This window comes from Pan troglodytes, chromosome 1 (genome assembly GCF_028858775.2).
Source record: "Pan troglodytes isolate AG18354 chromosome 1, NHGRI_mPanTro3-v2.0_pri, whole genome shotgun sequence".
NCBI lineage: Eukaryota > Metazoa > Chordata > Mammalia > Primates > Hominidae > Pan > Pan troglodytes.
The window spans coordinates 84,222,486-84,241,682 of record NC_072398.2 but is presented as its reverse complement, the minus strand read 5'-3'; the positions used below and the strand labels follow the sequence as shown (position 1 = coordinate 84,241,682).

At 40.8% G+C, this 19,197-nt stretch overlaps 1 protein-coding gene across 3 annotated transcripts in view; it reads left to right on the top strand.

Annotated features, from left to right (window-relative positions):
* Positions 1 to 14,985, top strand: part of PBX1 (PBX homeobox 1) — a 326,500-nt gene extending 311,515 nt beyond the window's left edge. For all 3 annotated transcript variants that reach the window (XM_009436895.5, XM_009436875.5, XM_024349811.3), the window contains one exon: positions 13,479 to 14,985. Coding sequence is in view for 1 of the 3 variants with exons in the window: in XM_009436875.5 (XP_009435150.1) it covers positions 13,479 to 13,499 (21 nt within the window). In the remaining 2 variants the exon portion in view is untranslated. The remainder of the gene's footprint in view (positions 1 to 13,478) is intronic.
* The last annotated feature ends 4,212 nt before the right edge of the window (positions 14,986 to 19,197 follow it).

Here is a 19,197-nt window from a genome sequence, read left to right as displayed (position 1 = left end):
CCTATGGCATACCCTGCCTTATTAAAAAGTCAGCCAAAGACAGAGGAGAAGGATCAGACAGGTTCCCCATCCTTTTGCAGCGTTGATGATCTTGTCAGATAACATCTTGTTTAGTCTAAAACTAGAAAAATGTACTCATAGGATTCACCTAAGTAAGGGTACAAAAATTGTAAACAGCAGGTGCTTAATGAGATCATGCACAGTGTGTGCTGCAGGGGCTCAGAGAATAGAGTGCTTTCAGTGGGCAGAGGGACTGAGGAGACCTCTGAGGGATGTAGGGAGAGAGCCAGGCCTTGGAAGCTAGGTAGGATTTTAATGGGCATATATTACTGCCTCCAATTTATTGGCCCAATAAAGCAGGCATTACATGGTGGGAAAATAAATGTAAAGCAGGTTGGCAGTTTAATGTGCATATGCACACAGGCACAAGCAGCTGCTGATTTGGGTTTTCCTGAACCGATGAAAATCATTTTTCTACAGATTTCTTGGCACCTCACTTTAGGACACCCTAGTGACCCTGCCCCATCATGGACAGGTGGGATGGGGTCTTGGAGGAAACGTCAGGTCTGGAGATTAGCATTTCCCAGAGCCTTGCTTGGAGCTCTCAAGATATCTGCTGTTTTGCCAAATCTGCATCCCCTGGGAACCTGTGGGGAGCCTGTGAGGATAACTTGTACCCAAAGAGTGGTGAAGGTGGCCAAAGAACCTTCCACTATTGTTTGTCATCGAGGCCCCAAACCTCGGAGTTGGAAGGAAACTGCTCTCAGGAAGAATGGACCGCTCTCCTTCTTGCTGCTCTACTGCACACCATTCTCTATCATAGCACATATAAGGATTTTTTTTACACTTGTTTGTTTAAAAGAACACACCGAACTCAAAGTTTCCCTTTATAAGGATACAGCATCTTCCTCATCTCTGTGTCCCCTACTAGCAGATAGCATGTGTTCAATAAATATTGAAAGAAATAATACTCGAGCTCAGTTCATCTTAACCTTTTTGGGGTGGAATTTCAGGTCCCATAAAGGATCTGAAAAAGGCTATGGACCTTCTCCCTAGTGAAAAATGCACTTATTCATATACTTACAAGATTTTACAGATGATTTGTGGGGCACTTCGGCTACAGATTGAGCCCTGCTTTAAGGGCATAGTAATCACTACAAAATTCTTCACAGGCAATCCTGCAGCCTTGGCCCCGACCATTCCAGTGAAGGGGAGTTCACTCCCTCTCCACGTGCAGACAGGATTCATGGTTAGAGGTATCTTCTTTATATATTGTATAGCAACCTCCCTTTCTGTAACCCACATCTATAGTCCCTGTTCTCTTCTTAAACAGAAAGGAGCTGGAAATTTTCCATCACAAGGGATCTAATCCATCATGCACAAATGTTTATAGACACATGTCCTGAGCCTCCTTGAGCTTCTCTTGCCTCTGCTGTTTTTTGCTCTGATGGGGTTTACGTCTTCTCCCTATCCTGATTTTGTGTATTCAGAACAAAAACGTGGGTTATCAACACCCCTACTAAAGTGTGGTACCCAGAGAGAAGCAGAGGAGATGAGCATTATTTTTCTCTTTGTTCCAGACAATGCACTTGCCTTTATGCCGCCTAAGACTGCATTTGCTTTTTGGCAGCCACCACACACCATTGGCCTATAATGGGCAAGGAGTCATATAACGCTCCCAAGGCTTTTTTCAGGTGTGCTGCTGATAAGCCCTGTCTCCCCACTGGGCATTTGTGCAGCTTGCTGTTCAGATCTAATTGCAATACTTTTACATTTATCCTTGTTAAGTGCCATCCTATTAGATTTGGTCCTTGAGTCCAGCCTGGTGAGACATTTTTGGATCCTGATTTTGTCATTTAACATATTAGCTCATTACTCGCAGACAATGTGTTTAATATGCAGCAAAGAGCTACCACTTTTGGAGTATTTCTCCAACAGACATTGGGCTTTACACAGAATATTTCATTGTCCTTTCACTCCAGCTCTACGAAGAATGTGTTATAATCCTCATTTTATATTTGTGGAAACTGACTCAGAAAGTTTAGGTAACTTAGGCAAGGATACACAACCAGTATATGGTCAAGACAGGATTTGAACCCAACTCTGACTCTGAAGGTCATGTTCATAGCCACCCTACTATTCTGCCTTCATCCAAGTCAGTCATATTTTGATCAGTACAGGACAGGATCAGAGCCTTGTGGCAAAAACCCTTGAGGACTTCAGGCGGAGAGGGTTGATTCATTCTATATGATTTCTTCTCTTTGCTTGGCATGTTACTTTCATGCTACTCACCATTATCCTAAGAAGTAGAAGACGGCGTTTGTTCACTGTTTTGAAGAAACACAGTTATAGTAATTCCCTGCCGTTCCATGAGCCCCCCTTACCAAGTAGTAAATAATGTGAATGTGGCATGACTTGTTTTTCGTGAATTCATGCTGGCCTCTGGAAGTCCCAGCTTATCTTACTACATGCTCTGAAGCCCTTGTTTAAAGAATTGAGTCTAGACTCTTGCCCAAGAATATTGCTGAGCCTTCTTATTTATCTTATTTGGTAGCTGGGAGATGGGGGGCAGGGGTAGGGGTTGGTGGTGACACCTTATTTCACCAGGCCTCTAAACACAGCATCAAAGGAAAGCCAGAGATATCCTTTTTGATATTCTCTCAACCACCGCACATGTCTTTTCCAGTTAATTATAGATCAATCTGCTGTGAATTTGCACAAAGTATTATTGAACACATTTTAAAATTCTAGCAAGTGTGACCTCAAACTGTAGACTTTCATTTACATATGTGACTCTCAGAGCCAGTGACCAATGACAACCTTATACATAAGCCTTACAATAACAGCTTTAAAAAAAATTACAGGAGTAAATACATTTTTACTGGCTTTTAATTTCAAAAAATCCTAATAAAGTTTTGTAGTAGTTTATTTTGTGGAGATACATTTGACCCAAGATTACTGAGGAATTCAGGAAAAAAAAAAAAAAAAGAAAAAGAGGCATGAAAGGAGAGGAGAGGGCACACACCTTTTGTTCTGATTGTTGGCTTGAAAACAAAGACCTTTGCAGGTGAGCAGCTGATAAGGAGGCTGCATCTTCTAGAACTGTGAGATGTGTAAGGTTCAAGGAGCTATTCTCTTTTGGGGTATTTCACTTGAGCTTATCTTCACCCTATAGAATATAACTTAATATAAGAACTTGGGGACCATCATAGCCAGGGATTAGGCCCTCTCAGTGTGCAGTTCTGTTTTCCCCATCCATCAATGAGACTTGGCTTCGCCATTTCTCTCTGCTGTGAGATCCTCTGTCTTAGATTATATTTTATGTAAGCATATGTATTAGATCATGTATGTTATGATGTTATTTAACTATATGCATTGTTGTGTATTCTATAATATTAAGTATAGATTTTTTACATGCACATACATTCTTACTGTATAATTTTTGTTTGTTTGTTTGTTTGTTTCTTTTTGTTTGTTTTTGAGACAGAGTCTTACTTCATCACCCAGGCTGGAGTGTAGTGGTGCGATCTTGACTCACTGCAATCTCCGCCTCCTGGGTTCAAGTGATTCTCATGCCTCAGCCTCCCGAGTAGCTGGAATTCAGGCGTACGTCACCACGCCCAGCTAATTTTTGTATTTTTAGTAGAGACAAGTTTTCTCCATGTTGGCCTGGCTGGTCTCGAACTCCTGACCTCAAGTGATCTGCCTGCCTTGGCCTCCCAAATTGCTGGGATTATAGGCGTGAGCCACTGTGCCCAGCTTTACTGTGTAATTTTTACACATCAATCCACACTCACAATCATCCTACTATTGCATGTTTTAACAGAGGTGGAATTGTTACAGATCATTGTAGGTAGGAAAATGACGGACTCATCTGAGGAAAAAGCAAGAAGCTTTTTCCTCAAAACTTTCCTCCACTGCAAAACCCCCTTACAGGGAGACTAAAGACGTAAAATCATATGGAGTCTCATTCTGTATAGATTCATAGAATGGAAGAAACACAACGACTTTTGAAAGAATCGAAGCCTCCTCCCCTCAGTGTGCTGGTGAAAAATCTGCAGTCTGGAGACACTTGCCTTACATGACAGGGCTTAATGTAGAGTTCATGCTGCCAGACCTCTGATGTGAAGTTAGGACTGAAAATCAAAGTTTATCAGGGCGTTACATCTGTGAAGGAAAAAAGCAAAGGAAGCACGACTGGGCTGGGAAGCTGTCAAACAGGGATACAGACATAAGGGAGCCCCAGAACAAAAATTACATTATTTTATTTATTTTATTTTATTTTTGAGAGACAGGGTCTCACTCTGTTGCCCAGGCTAGAGTGCAGTGGCATGATCATAGTTCACTGCAACCTTGACCTCTTGGGCTCAAGAGATCCTCACACTTCAGCCTCCCTTGTAGCTGGGACTACAGGCGTGTGCCACCATGCCCAGCTAATTTTTGTATTTTTTGTAGAGACAGGGTCTCAGTTGCCTAGGCTAGTCTCGAACTCCTGGGCTCAAGTGATCCCTCTGCCTCGGCTTCCCAAAGTACTGGAATTACTGGGGCAAGCCACCATGCCTGGGCCAAAAATCACCCTTTAGATGAGTCCCACCTTGGGCAAAAATGGCCAAACCCTTGAGCCACCGGCAGGCTCAGTCACTGCTTGAGGTGGACCTTAAGAGAGCTAGCAGGCAGGAGCTGGCAGCCAACCACACTCCTCTGAGCTGGGCAACCAGCCCTTTCTTAAAGGGAGATGTGAAGGGCACATTTGCATGATTTTCATGTCTGTCACAGAACTGGAATGTAATCTTGTATTGGTTCTATACAAAAGTTCTAGAGAGATATTATTTTAGTGACTTTATAATAAAAGTAATGCTTATTTGTATTCATTGTGAAGCAAAAAAGTATTGTCTCAATAGATACGTTGCAAATGCCAAAAAAGAAATGTATACCTATATATATTTGGTGTATGTGTATGTATGTGTGTGTATATATATATATATATACACACACATACATACACCAAATGGTTTTTTATTAAAATATTTTATGGCAGGCATTTGGAAATGGCCTAAGGTGTCTCCAGAGTGAAGGTCAGTGAACTCAGAACAACCCCTTGAATATTCCATTAGTGAGTAGTTAGATGAGGTAATAAATAAATTATTATTAAGCACTTTGCAAATAGAGTGTTATGTAAATGCTAAATAATCATAATAATATAGTAGTATGCTGATCTTGATAAACAGGTTGGCTTCTATGTCATTTAAAATGGATGGCGCAGCAGCGTCTGTGAAGATGAATGAGGTTCGCATTCACAAAACTCAGTAACAGCACAGTCTCCTCTGCTAGGAGGCCGGGCCTCCTGGCTCGGAGTTGCTGCATTCTCTTCCCCTCATTCCTCGGTGGGACAATTAGCAGAGAAGAGGGATTCTGGCCAGCTTGAAGAGGGTAGTAAAAAGGCTCCCATGCAGAGATATTGAAAGGAGACTTAGGTGAGTGCGCAGGGATCTGCATTTCTGAGAAGTCAGGGCTAATCTATAAGTGGGGGCGGGGCGGGGCAGGGAATTAACATTTATTGAGCGCCTCCTGTGACCCAGGCACTGTGCTCGGTGCTCTGTGTTTATTATCTCATTTATCCTCCAGGCCAGCACATTAAGGTAATAGAAGAGTGGAATAAAGCCGAATGCATTACTAATTTCTGTGGAAAAGCAGAAGGCCTGACCCTAGCTGTTTTCTTCTTTGCATTCTGGAGTGAGATCTAGAAGAAGGGGAGAGTCCTCCAGGGAATGAGAGAAAGCCTGACCCAGTGATTTATCACAGCCCCCAAATGCTGGGACCTTTTAGGACACAGTTGTATGATGAAAAGAGGCACATCCTCCTTTAGGGCTACACCCAATAACTGCTCCTCCCGGCCCCCTGCCGTGCACCTAACTCACCCTGGACCTCACAGCCCCGCAGAGCCTCGTTCAGCCCTTTCTTTCACCTTAACAACATCTAGCAAACAGTGATAGAGGAAGTACCATGTGCCAAATACTCCGCTAATGGCTTTATGTACATTATCTCATTTAATTCTGTGACAACCCTGTGAAGTAAGTTTTTTTTTTGCCTGTAAGTTTCTCATTTTAGATGGAAACACTGAATTTTGTCAAGTAACTTGCCAAAAGTCACACAACTGGTTCAAGGGGGAGGTGAGAGAGCCAGGTTTGTCCACTTAGATCAAAATCCTCCTTATACCTGAGGATTATAGCCCAGTGATGGGCAAAAAAAAAAAAAAAAACCCAAACCAAACAAGCAAAATCCAAATCCTCCTGACACTTGAAACGTTATTCTTAATAATGATTAAACCCTTTGTTTAATGTGCCAGATTTTGAGGGTATAAAAGTAGCTCAAGGCTGGGCACAGTGGCTCACGCCTGTAATCCCAGCACTTTGGGAGGCAGAGGCGGGCCGATCACTTGAGGTCAGGAATTCAAGACTTGCCTGGCCAACATGGTGAAACCCCCTCTCTACTAAAAATATAAAAATTAGCCAGGCGTGGTGGTGCATGCCTGTAATCCCAGCTACTCAGGAGGCTGAGGCAGGAGAATCACTTGAACCCAGTAGACAGAGGTTGCAGTGAGCTGAGATCACACCACTGCACTCCAACTTGGGCATTGGAATGAGACCTTGTCTCAAAAAAAAAAAAAAGTAGTTCAAGTGTTTATGCATTATTAAATATATTATGCTCAACTTCATTGAACATAATGACATATAATAAACTGTACATTTGAAGTGTACAATTTGGTAAGTTTTGACATACATATACACAAGTGACACCATCACCACAACCAAGATAATGAACATACTCATCACATCCAAAAGTTTGCTTCTTTGTAATCCATTCTTCCTACCTCTTCTTGCCTCATCTTCTCCCCAGCCAACCACTGATGGGTTTTCTCTCACTAAAGTTAGCTTGCATTTTCTTGAGTTTTATATAAGTGGAATCCTGCACTATATACTCTTTCTTGTCTGGCTTCTCTCACTCAACCTAATTATTTTGAGATTCATCCAATGTTGTATTTTTTCTTTGTTTTATTTAGAGACATAAACACTTAGAGTGCTTAGTATGTATTTTATTTAATTTTAGCTTTGGACTCAGTTTAGAGTTCAAATTCCAGTTCTGTCATTTGTTATCTGTGTGCCAAATGGCAAGTTTCTTAATCTGTCTGAGGCTGTTTTTTTCCTCCATAATTAAAACTACATTATAGGGTTACTGTGAGGATTAGATGAGATAATATAGGTAAACTGCATAGCACAGCCTCTATTCATGGTAAGCATTTGATTTTGCAATTAAAATAAATTTTTAAAAAATAAAAATAAATTGTGCACCAAAATTCCTTTGATGTCTCCTAGATCCTCAATATCAGGTTAATAAAACAATAGCCTGCCTATGTTGTGCCAAGTAGAATACTTAATGTGGCATATGAATTAGCTTTTTAAATATTTGCAAGAAGACTGTGAAGTATGCAGTCACATTATAATCCCTTATTACAGATGATGAAACTGAGATGGAGAGGTAGTAGAATCAGGAATTGAACTGAGGCAGTCTGGCTCAAGACTGTCATTTCCATTATGATCTGGCTACATTTCAATATGCAATGACATCACCCACTAGCCCTAGGGTTTTAGGGGAATTGCTATAGGAAAAAAAAAAAATCTAAATATGAAGACCATGTCAGTAGCTAAGTAAAAGTTAGAGAAATGGGTAAAAAAACAAAATTATTATTGGAACACCAATTATGATTAAGGAATACCAATTATTTTAAATGTGTTATAGGAATATGTAGGAAATCTGAACTTATAAAATGTAATGCACACCTGATTTTAGGGTTAACTATGAGACAGTCAAAGACAAGGAATCTTTGAAGAAGAAATTATGGCAGCCAGAGCATAATCTGCCTTTCTGGAAGCATGGGAGAAACTTAAGTGTTCTTTGTATGAGCCTCAGGTTTTAGAGCAGACCCAAAAGGTAAGCCCACCACTGAGGCTGCACAGTCTCAGCTAAGCAAAGTGTATTCATCCCAAATTTGGGGATTAGCTGTCAATTAAGAGCCCATTGGAATAGCTGTTACAACAGAATGGAAAAATTCAACTATACCTTTGGTTTTCTTAAGTATAGTAATTGGTATTCACTAAAGATTTGAAATTTAGTGGAACAGAGGGAGAAAAATTTTAATTCAGTTCAGGTGAACAAACATTTATTTGCCTGATTGGCACAGAATTCACCTTTGAGAAACACCTGTTTGGAGTTGGGGGCTAGGGAATGAAAGATATAAATAAAACAATTTCAGTGGTGAGAAAGGCCTGGATTTGAAAGATATTTAGAAGGCAAAATCAGTGGACTCAGTGGCTACCTGCAAGTAGGCATGAAGGGAAGGTTGGGGTTCTGGCCTTGGTAAATGTGAGCAACCGCTAAAACAGAGGATTCTGTAAACATAGGTGAGGAGGGCAATTTCTGTCATCTTGGGTTTGACATGTAACAGAAGATCTAAGTGGAAACCTCCAACAGGCAGTTGTGTTTCAAGATAACTGAGCCCAGGAATAAGGTCAGAGGTGAAGATCAGCATATAGGACACAGTTGAACTCATGCACTGGATGGGATCACCAAGGGAGCATGGGTGGAGTAAGTCAACACAGTAGTCATGATGGTTAAATGTGTTTGGCCCAATACCAATATACCAAGGCATACTAAAGTAATGGGAGTGGATAATATGACCAGATAGATCTTTCCTATTCCAAACTTTTTCAAATCTACTTATTTTAACAATACATCATTTATTCCATGTGAGTACATGCAAATTCTAATCCGTATTCCATTGAAATGCAGTACTTAAGAGGGAAAAGAACCCTAAAAAAACACAAAAACCTACGCTGGGGGTGCTCCTTTACCTTAGTTGGGCAGTGGCTCTGGAAGTACCTGGGCTGGGGAATGAGGGCGGAGGTGCCAGTGGGATAGAAGAGCTATTTTGATGTATTGAAATCTGAATAAACCATTGTGCCTCTCTGGCAGTTTTCCCTTCTGTCAAGGATGGAGAGGGTTAAGACACTTACCTGAAAAGAAGGCTTACGTTTTTCAATGTTTCTTTAATTATGTGTTGACCTCCCTGCACCTTAAACTATACCTACACATCTCCTCATACCCCTATTCCTGTATTATTCCGTCAACAAGCACATGTTGGGCACCTTCTGTGTGGAGACCTCATATTTGATGCTAGGGACACAGAGAGGATGGTGTTTAGTTCCTGCCCTTGATAAACAGAAAATATGCTCATAATGATAGGCTAATTATCAAAGCGTTCTTCATTGCCACAGTTTTCTGTGTGTCAAAGCACTCTCATCTACATTATATTGTGCTACAGCATGTCTGCAAAGGAAGTATTTCTTCACAGTGATTATTATGATGCATCTGGTAGCTGAGACACCAAGGTGTGGGGACTTGGGAAGGTCAGTCAATGGCTGAGATCCAGATCTTTTGGCCAAGCGTTCTTTCTGCTAAGGGGAATGCTTTTTCCCAGCACTCCCATCCTGGGCACCTTGCCTTTGCAATTTCCTGGTTGTATATTTTATCTCTTTCAGTTGACAAAGTTGACAGGCCCTTGGGAAATACTGACTCAAGACTACTTGCCTTTGGTCAAGTGCTAAATCCCACAGGTGTAGGATTGACTTTGGAAGAGCCACTGTCACTCTTGCTGCCCCCTCCCAAGCCCTCTAGTGTGTCTAGAGGGAAGTAGGATTATCAGTTCTGTACATACCAGAGAGCACTAGCAAAACCAAATTAGCTCAAGCTGGCTGCCATTCAGGTCAGCTAATTAAATTAGCTATTGTTGCATTACTGATAAGGACAGTTTGGAAAAGGAAAAAAGCCACTCCTTCCAGCAGCCATAAGGCGAAGGCCAAGAAAATGTGTTAATGGGAACACTCTGAAAGAAAACCCCTCTGACTAGGAGCGGGACCTAGTGGTCCTTGGTGGTCTGATCTCCTAGCCATCTGCTCCAAGCTCATGCTCCCAGTGCTCTCTGGCTCTGGTCTTTATGAACATTGCTACACTCTGGCTTTCTGGTACCCAACTGCAGCCAAGACAACCCTCCCCTTTTTCTCCCACCATGAGCCTAATCCTCCCGGGAGTCTGGAGAGAAGTGGGGATTTTTCTGGGGGAGAACAGCTCACCCTTGAGTGCTAAAATGTAAACCCCCCATAGTATAAAAGCCAGTTGATACTTGGAAGAGTCTTGAAGAAGAACTACAGAGACACAGAGAGAAAGGAAGGAAAGAGGGAAGGAAGGAAGGAAGGAAGGAGGAAAAGAAGGAAGGAAGGAAGGGAGGGAGGAAGGAAGGGAGGAAGGAAAGGAAAAATAGAAAAGAGGAGAGAACACCTTGCCCTTGTGTACTCTCCCCATCGTATAAATGCCAGTTGATATTTGTAAGGGTACTAAAGAAGAACCAGAGAGAGTAGCGGTGGTGAGAGAGAGAGAGGAAGGAAGGGGGGAAGGAAAGGAAAGGAAAGGAAAGGAAAGGAAAGGAAAGGAAAGGAAAGGAAAGGAAAGGAAAGGAAGAAGAAAAAAGGGGAGGAAAAGTGGGGAAAAAGAGGAAGGAAGGAGAGAGCTAGGAAGTTCCAAAGACACTACATTTTCTGGCTGTCCAGCATCTGCTCATTGGCTACTGTGTGCTGTCTTGGTGAGGCTGTAAGTTACATTGGCTGCTATCTTCTAGTTGAGATTTGGTCACATGGACTTAGCCTAGGCCAACTAGCCAAAGTCCTAAGATCTGGAACTTGAGATGCAAGGACAAAGAATCTTAGAAGCTCATTCACTTTAGCAGCAGCTCACTCCAATGAGACTTGCACCTACACTACCTTTCTACCATCAGGTCCCACCCCCTATGCCCCTCACCAAGCTGTCCTGGTTTCATCTTTTTCCCAAAACTAATTATCCAGGTAAAATTCTCTGTGCTCCCTGATATCCTTCTGATTTACTCTTTTTCTGCCTAAAATAACCTGAGTCAGTTTCATACAATCCAAATGATTTAAACAATCTTTAGTCCAACCCTTTTTTTTTTTTTGGTAGTTGAGGTAGGAGACCCAGAGATATTAAGTGTTTTTCTCAAAATCACACAGATGATCATTGGCAGCTCCAGGGCTGGAGCCTAGGCCTCTAACTCTATGCTGCCTAAATATGGTGCTCACTAAATATGCATCTTCTGAGAAAGTGAAGGCAACTCAGGGAAATGTGCCTGAGAGTCCATGGGAGAGCCTGGGAAATTCTCATCTGTGCTCCTCATTTTCATGGCTTCGTTTTTTCTTGATTTCTTAGATTCTGTTTAAGATTTTTAAGCCATGGGATAATATTCTCCTGCGAGAAAACAAGTGAAATTAAAATTGTCCATACGTAAGTTCATACATATACAGTGTGTGTCACTCTTTCACTATCAAATGTGAAAAGTCTATAGTCCAAATTTATTCTTAGGCCCTCAGTACCAAGGGCTAGAGTACTTTCTACTGAACTAACGCATATTTTTTTACTTTAATATTCTATATTCTTTTTAAAAAATAAAATAGAGATAGAGTCTCGCTATGTTGATTAGGCTGGCCTCCAACACCTGGCCTCAAGTGATCCTCTCATTTTGACCTCTCAAAATACTGGGATTACAGGCATGAGCTGCCATGCCCAGCCTCTGATGTAATTATAATCAAGGACATCAGTAACATCAAGGAGAGGAACAGGTGTACTTATTTTATAGGGGTATCTGTAATTATAATTGGGAAAATATGATACATGCTATGCTACGCTATGCTATATACTTAGTTTAAATTTGGAACTATATTTTCTCAGCCTCAGTTTCTTCATCTGCAGACAAGAACGTTAACTGTTTTCTCTTCCTCAAGCTCTAGCATTCTAAACTAAATGAGGAATTATAAAAGCTACCGAACTAAAGGAGAAATTACAAAGGTTAGTGAATTAGGCATATTACTGAAATAATTGGTTTAAAAATCTTTCAAGCTCTTTAGGTGAAAATAAAAGGGAAAATCTTGCTAGAGACTCTATTCTAAAAGACTTTAGTTAAAAACATCAAGCCCCACTTCAATGTTCATTCTGAGGAGGACTAAAGTTGAGGCCATCAGTGTTCAGGTACAGAGCACTAATTCCACAAGACCCAATTCTATGTACCAACATGAGACGATGTTATTAGTGCCTCTCACCCATAAAAAAATCTGTCTTCAGCTATTGTCAACTCAATCAATTGTCATTTTGGGAATTTGGTGGAAAGGGATTGCCTAGCCCTGGGCAAATGGATATTTTCAAAGCATCCACTAAAATAATTATAATTATTGCTTTATATCTTCCTTACACAAAATAATATAAAGTCATTGCAAAATATGTGAAAACAGAAAAAATATCTTTATAATTCTATCACCCTAACACAATAGTCCTCATTTTCCATAATTTCCTTCTAATATTTGCTCACATATATGTATACAATTACTATTTTGGAAATTTATTGATAGATTTTTTTAAGTTTGTCAAGCTGAATTTTGCCAAATTTGAGTTCAGAAATTAGAAGTACTAGCTGTTTTTTCAACTTGTTATACATTCTCTTTCTCTCTTCTTTATCCCTGGCCATAAAATGGGAGCACCGGCACCTTCCCCTTCTGTAATGAATAGGAGTAATGCTTCATGTCTTTGAGCTCTTCTCAGCTACTCAGAAACAAGTACAAATTAATCTTAGATGCACTATTAACTTTTGAAAAACATTTTTCTCTGACAATGTTTTTATATTAAGGCTGGGTTCTATGTACAATTTGCTACAAAAAAGAGGACAGGTGTCTAACACTCCCTCTGAACTGTCATTGACCTATGATAGGGCCAGTACAGAATGTTCTTCATTAGCTTCTTTTTAGGTGGAGGTAGATAAACAAGGGGAAGGGGAAAACTATTGGTCAAATTACGAGCATGCAGATTTAAGTCCTGGGTTTGCAACTTACCAGCTGTGTAACCTTGAGCAAGTCATTTAATATTACTAGGATCAGTTGCTTCATCTGTAAAACACGGGTAATAATAACTATTTCGTAGAGTTGCTATGAAGATTAAACAAGCTAATGTAGGAGAAAGTGCTGCAAAAATGAATCACATTTTTTTCTTAAAAAGAAATTATAAACAGGTGACTCCATTGAACTATTCCTAATATTTATCATGGAGATTTTTTCCCATATTATATGAATGAAAAGTGGCTTCAATTTTTGGTGGCTGATGAGCCATTTCCTGAATCATCTAGGTCCAGGCCTTTTTCTTCTTCTCCTATTTTCAGCTGGTTAGCTGCTCATTGAGATCTTGCCAGAGGGTGGGCGAAAGAAATAAAAACTGAAATCGGTCAATTTGACTCTTTGATAGCAGTCGTGATGAAAGATCTGTGGATAGGGGGTGTTAAAGTTGTGAGTTAAACTGGAATTTTTCCTTCTTACCAGGAAATTGCAAGAACCTATTGATGGCTTGGATGCTCTGGTGGTGACAGCAAGTCCTCTTCTCTTGACTGAAGAAATGTCTTCCCCTATCTGAAAAGTGGCGTCTCTTCCAGAATGACACATACTGACTTTTGAAGAAGAAAAAGGATACCTGCTGGCCAGTCATATCAGCCAAAAAACTCTGGTGAGCAGTGAGTTGGCAGATGTTGCAACTGGAAGACTGTGGCATCAACAGAGCCCCAAAGCAATAATCTCTCTTTGTCTTCGCCCCCACTAATCCAGCAATGAAATAATCACTTTTAAGCATTTACTGTGCACCACCATATAACATAAAATGTGATGAATAGCTAGGTATATATATGACAACCTCTAAATTCTCAAAATATTATAATAAATTAAGAAAGCAAGAGTTGTGCATGTAAAAAGACAACTAACTACATAGGGAGAAGGCAGTGAACACATTTAGTGCATCTCCCCTGTACCAGTCACTGTGTGAGGTGCTGTACAAGTACTAATTTATCTAATCCCCACCAAATCCCTGGCAGGCATTTCTATCCTTGTTCTGTGGATGATGTGGGAGTTAGAGATATTTAATAACTTGCCCAAGATCACATAGCTACAAAAGTGTGGGGCCTGTTTTCAGGTTTAGATGTATCTAACTCTGTAATCTATGCTCCATAACTATCCCACACCTACCAACGAGAGAAATCAGAGCTCAAAGACATCATTTAGTATGGCTGGGGCATGACAAGACTTTAAAATGCCTATTGGCAAAACACATTGATAAAGTTATACCAAGTCCATCAACTTCTCTGGGAAATATTTCTAGCCAGAGGAAAAAATGCCTGGATTCTGGAAGCAGGGATGGTGGAGTGGAAATGACAGCACACCAGTCTCAGCTCAGCCATTATCCACACGTGTTCATCCCAGCAAGTTGCTTCCTGCTTCTAGGCTTTGTGTCATCATCCATAGTATAGAGTGTTTCTAGATTGCCTAATGTCACTCACACTACATCGCTGGGCAGGTGTGTGGTACACTAGCTCTAACATCAAGCAGACCTGAGTTTGAATCCTGGCTCCGTCTTCAAGCAATGGGCTCTTGGGCAAGTAATTTTCCCATCTGTAAAAATGGAGATGATAATACCTACCTCAGGGTCTTTGCCCTTATTATTCATTCTCCTGGGGACAGTCTTTCCCAGATATCCACAAAGGTCACTCTTTTACCTCCTTCAGGTCTTCACTCAACTTACCTTTTGGTGAGAACTTTCTTGAACACAATAGCTAAACTTGTAAACCATCTGGCATTTCCTATCCTCTTTCCTCATTTTATTATTTTCCTTAGCACTCAATACCTAACATACTATATAGCACTCAATTATCTTATTTATTGCCTCTTTCCCACCTCTAGAATGTAAGCTCTCTAAGGGCAGGATTTTTTGTATTCTTTACTGCTGTATCCCCAGTTTCTAGAATGATTTAGGTGATTAATAAATATTTCTTGCATAAGTGAATTTTTTGTGAGTGTAGTGTGATTAATGTCCTTTGCACAGGACCCGGTACACAGTAAACACTCCAGACATGTTATCTCTTTATGTTACCATTTTATCGCAACTTTCCCTCATCTCAGTGGGGCACATGTGTTCTCTTTCTTCTCCAGATAACCCAAGATTAACCCAAGATTAGTACTTTAACCCAGCTAATGAATATGAAGGCTTGATGCTGTGAAGATTAGTCTAGAAGCAAGTGGAGTTAATCATTGTGAGGGAAGTAAGAGGGGATTTGTGTGGTTGCTACCTTCAAATACCTAAAGGTGTGTCACATAGATAGCAATTCCAGGAAGAATATTTCTGCTACACAAGAAAGGATTTCAACATAATTGGATGTGTAATGATAGAATAATCTGTTTCAGGAGATATCAGGTTGCTCATTTCTAGAGGTCTCCCAGAAGCTAGGTAACTAAATCTCACTGACTCTGAGGATAATTATTGTAATGAGTGACAAGGTTGGAGTGCAACTAAGGAGATCACGCACTTATGGAGACGGTAAGCAAAATATGGCATTCCTAGGGACAAGATAAATGGACAGCCAATAAGAGTATTGTTCAACCTATAAACTCGAAGAAATCAGGGATAAATGATTAAGAGGCTGAGGACAGTCATCTCAATAAAAGTCAAGACATGATACCCAGACTCAAGTCAGTTTTCAGATTCAGAACCCACTGACAGAAACAAACAAACAAACAAACAAAAAACTGGGTCCCTAGGTGATGAGACCATTTAAATTTTATAGAAAATATATATGGTAATGATTTTCTTATTATTTTCCCAAAAGGCCCTTGGCCATTTTCTCAAGTGATCATATACTAGGGGAAGAGGATGACCCAAACAGTTTGAGCCATGAGACATAGGTCCCAAGTTGACATTGATATCTGAGACCCAGATAGTCATCACGGTCTTGTTGTCAAAATATGGGGTCTTAGTGTATCCACAATTGTGATTGCCCACAGTGCATCCACTGAGTCCGTGGACCCACACTTGGGAATTTCCTCAGTAACTGAAAGAATAATTGAAATGCATATACTTGGTAGTTGATGGAAAGCTCACAGCGTTCCTTGGACTGTGGGGTAAGAGCTACTGTAATGAGGAAGACCAAGTGCAATCTTCTGAAACTTCTCTTCCTCCAACCCCACTTCCCTATGAAAATAGTAAACCGAAAGCAATATTGCATGCTAGAGTGAACGAAAGAGATTAATGGAATGCTTAAAGACCTAAAGGATGTAGGGATGGTGGTCCTCATCATATCCCCATTAATTTACTGGTTTAGTCCCTACTAAAACTAGAAGGATACTAGAACATGACAGTTGCATTACTGTAAACTCATACAAATATTAGCCCCAATTGCAACTGCTGTGCCAGGTGTGATATCTTTGCTAGAGAAGATTAACACAGCATCAAGTATATGGTATGCAGCCTTTGATATGGCAAATAAGTTGTTTTCCATCCCTTTCGAGAAAGATGACAAGAAGCAGTCCCTATTCACATAGGGTGGACAACAAAGTGTATTTGTGATCTTGTACCAGGGCTATGTTAATTCTTCTACCCTCTATCATCATAGAGTCTGAAAGGACTTAGACTATCTGGTTATTCCAACGAATGTCACATTTATTTACTATATGGATGAGGTCATGATAAGAAGTATCAAAAACTAGTAACTATTCTGAAAGCCTTGAGTAAGATGCATGTGGTTCACAGGATAAAAGATAAAACCGTATGCAGTGGTTCATGCCTGTAATCCCAGCACTTTGGGAGGCCAAGGTGGGAGGATTACTTGCATCCAGGAATTTGAGATCAGCCTGGGCAACATAGTGAAACCTCATCTCTACAAAAAATAAAAAATTAGCTGGGCATGATGGCACGTGCCTATAGTTCCAGCTAACTGGGAGGCTGAGGTGCAGGGTTTGTTTCAGCCCGAGAGGTCGAGGCTGCGGTGAGCCATGACCATGCCACTGCACTCAGCCTGGGTGATAGGGACTCATCTCAAAAACATAAAAATAAATAAATAAAATAAAACCTATGCATATTCAGAGACCTGCCATATTAGTGAACTTTTTAGAAGTTCAGTGCTATGAGGCATCTTGAGATTGCCCTTCCAAAAATAAGGGCAGAGTATTTCAATTTATATCTTCTGAGAAAGAATCACAATACCTGATAGTTCTCTTTGGGTTCTGGAAGAAGCAGAACTTCCACATTTGGACATACTGCTCTGACCATTTATCAGGTAACATGGAAAATTTCTAACTTTGGGTGAAGCCTAGAGTAGGAAAGGGCTCTATAGAAGTTTCAGTTGCAGTATAAGCAGCCCTGCAACTGGGACCATATGACCCAGTAGTCCCCATGATATTATAGGTATCTATGCTGGGAAAAGACATGCTGTGCAGCTATGTCAAGCCACAGTGAGAGTACCACAATATGAACCCATAAAATTTTGGACCAAGGTCATGCCTTTTGCATCAGAAAATTAGACTCCAGTTGAAAAAAGAGCTCCAGTGTACAACTGGGACCTAGGAGAGATGAGTACCTGATCTGGAATATCAAATGACTGTGTAGCCAGACATCCTCTCATAAATTGGGTTAAATCAGACTCAGCAAATTTTAAAACACAGTGGACCTATCAACTACCCATTATAAGACGGAAGTGTTTTATACGGGCTCAGATACAAATAGACCCAGAGGGCATAGTGAGCTACAAGAGCCGAAGGACCAGACTTCCATGTTATTCCCACTGTTACACTGGTGCGTCTCCCTCAGCTCACACATTTGGCAACTTGAAGAGTCCTTTATGATGCGGTGGCTGAGGAGGAAAAGTCTGAACTTAGTATGTGGGGCAAGCCCCAAATGGATGGCAGCAGGAGCACACCCACTCTTGAGTAATGCTGTGAAGTACAATGGGAAACAGAAATTATTAGAATCAGCAGAGCTTTGAGTGATTCACCAGCCATATATTTTGTGTGGGGAAAAAAAGTGGACTGAGATAAAAACATAAAAGACTCATGGCAATGGCAAATGGCTTGGCTAGTGATTAGGAACCTAGAAGAAGAGATATCTAGGAGTTAGAGACAAGGAGATCTAGGAAGGACATATGTGGATGGACTTATGAAAGTGGGCAAAAAGAATGAGGATTTTTGCATCACTTAATTAACATTCACCCAAGAGTATCCACTGAAGAAGAGGCACTAAACAATCACATAGATAGAATGAGTCAGAAAGTGCCTGCTTTTCTCATTGGCCAGCCCAGTGCTGGCTCAATGGGCACATAAACAAAATGGCTATGGTGGCAGGGAGCAGGTCCAATAGCAAGGACTCCTGCTTACCAAGGCTAATCTAGTTATTGCCATTAAAAAATGTCTATGCTAGCAACATGGACCAGAGTAAGCCCCTTTCCAAATATGGCACCCCATTCCTCAAGGAGACTAACCATTTGATAGTAACTTGAGAACACAGGATCTCTCCTACCCTGTAAAGGGCAAAAATTCATCTTGACGGAAATAAACAGGTATATGACATTTGGCTTTGCCTTTCCTACCTCAAGGCCTTGTCTGGTACCATTTTTTGAGGGTTTCTAAAGCATATGATCCACTGACACAGGATTCTACATCATATCACATTGGACCAAGGAACCCACTTTATAGCAAAGGAAGGATAGCAGTGAGCAAATGACCATGGGGTTCACTTTTCTGTCATATGTAACACCATCGAGATACTACTGTCTTGACAGAATTATAGAATGGATTTTTTTAAGACATCACAAGCTTAGAAATGATAGCTTGCAATGATAGGGCACCATCTTCCAGAACATAGTGTACATCTAGATCAATGACCATTTTACGGTGCTATGTCCCTGATATATAGAGTACATGAATCTGAAGCCAAGGGCTAGAAGTCATAGTGACCCACTTCCATCACTCCCAGTGACCTACTTACGGGATTTGTGCATCCTGTTCCCATAACTCTAGTCTTTGTGGGTCTAGGAGTCTACTTCACAAAGAAGAAATCCTTCCTCCAGGACACATAGCAAGCCACATTGGACTATCATCTATGGCTGCTGTCTTAGCACTGTGAGCTCTATCTGGTAGAGACCACCAAGCAAGGTAAGGGAAGAAGGCCAATTGACCCACCTTAGGAGGTGATGCTGCTGTTACCAAATGGGGCAGGACCGAATACATT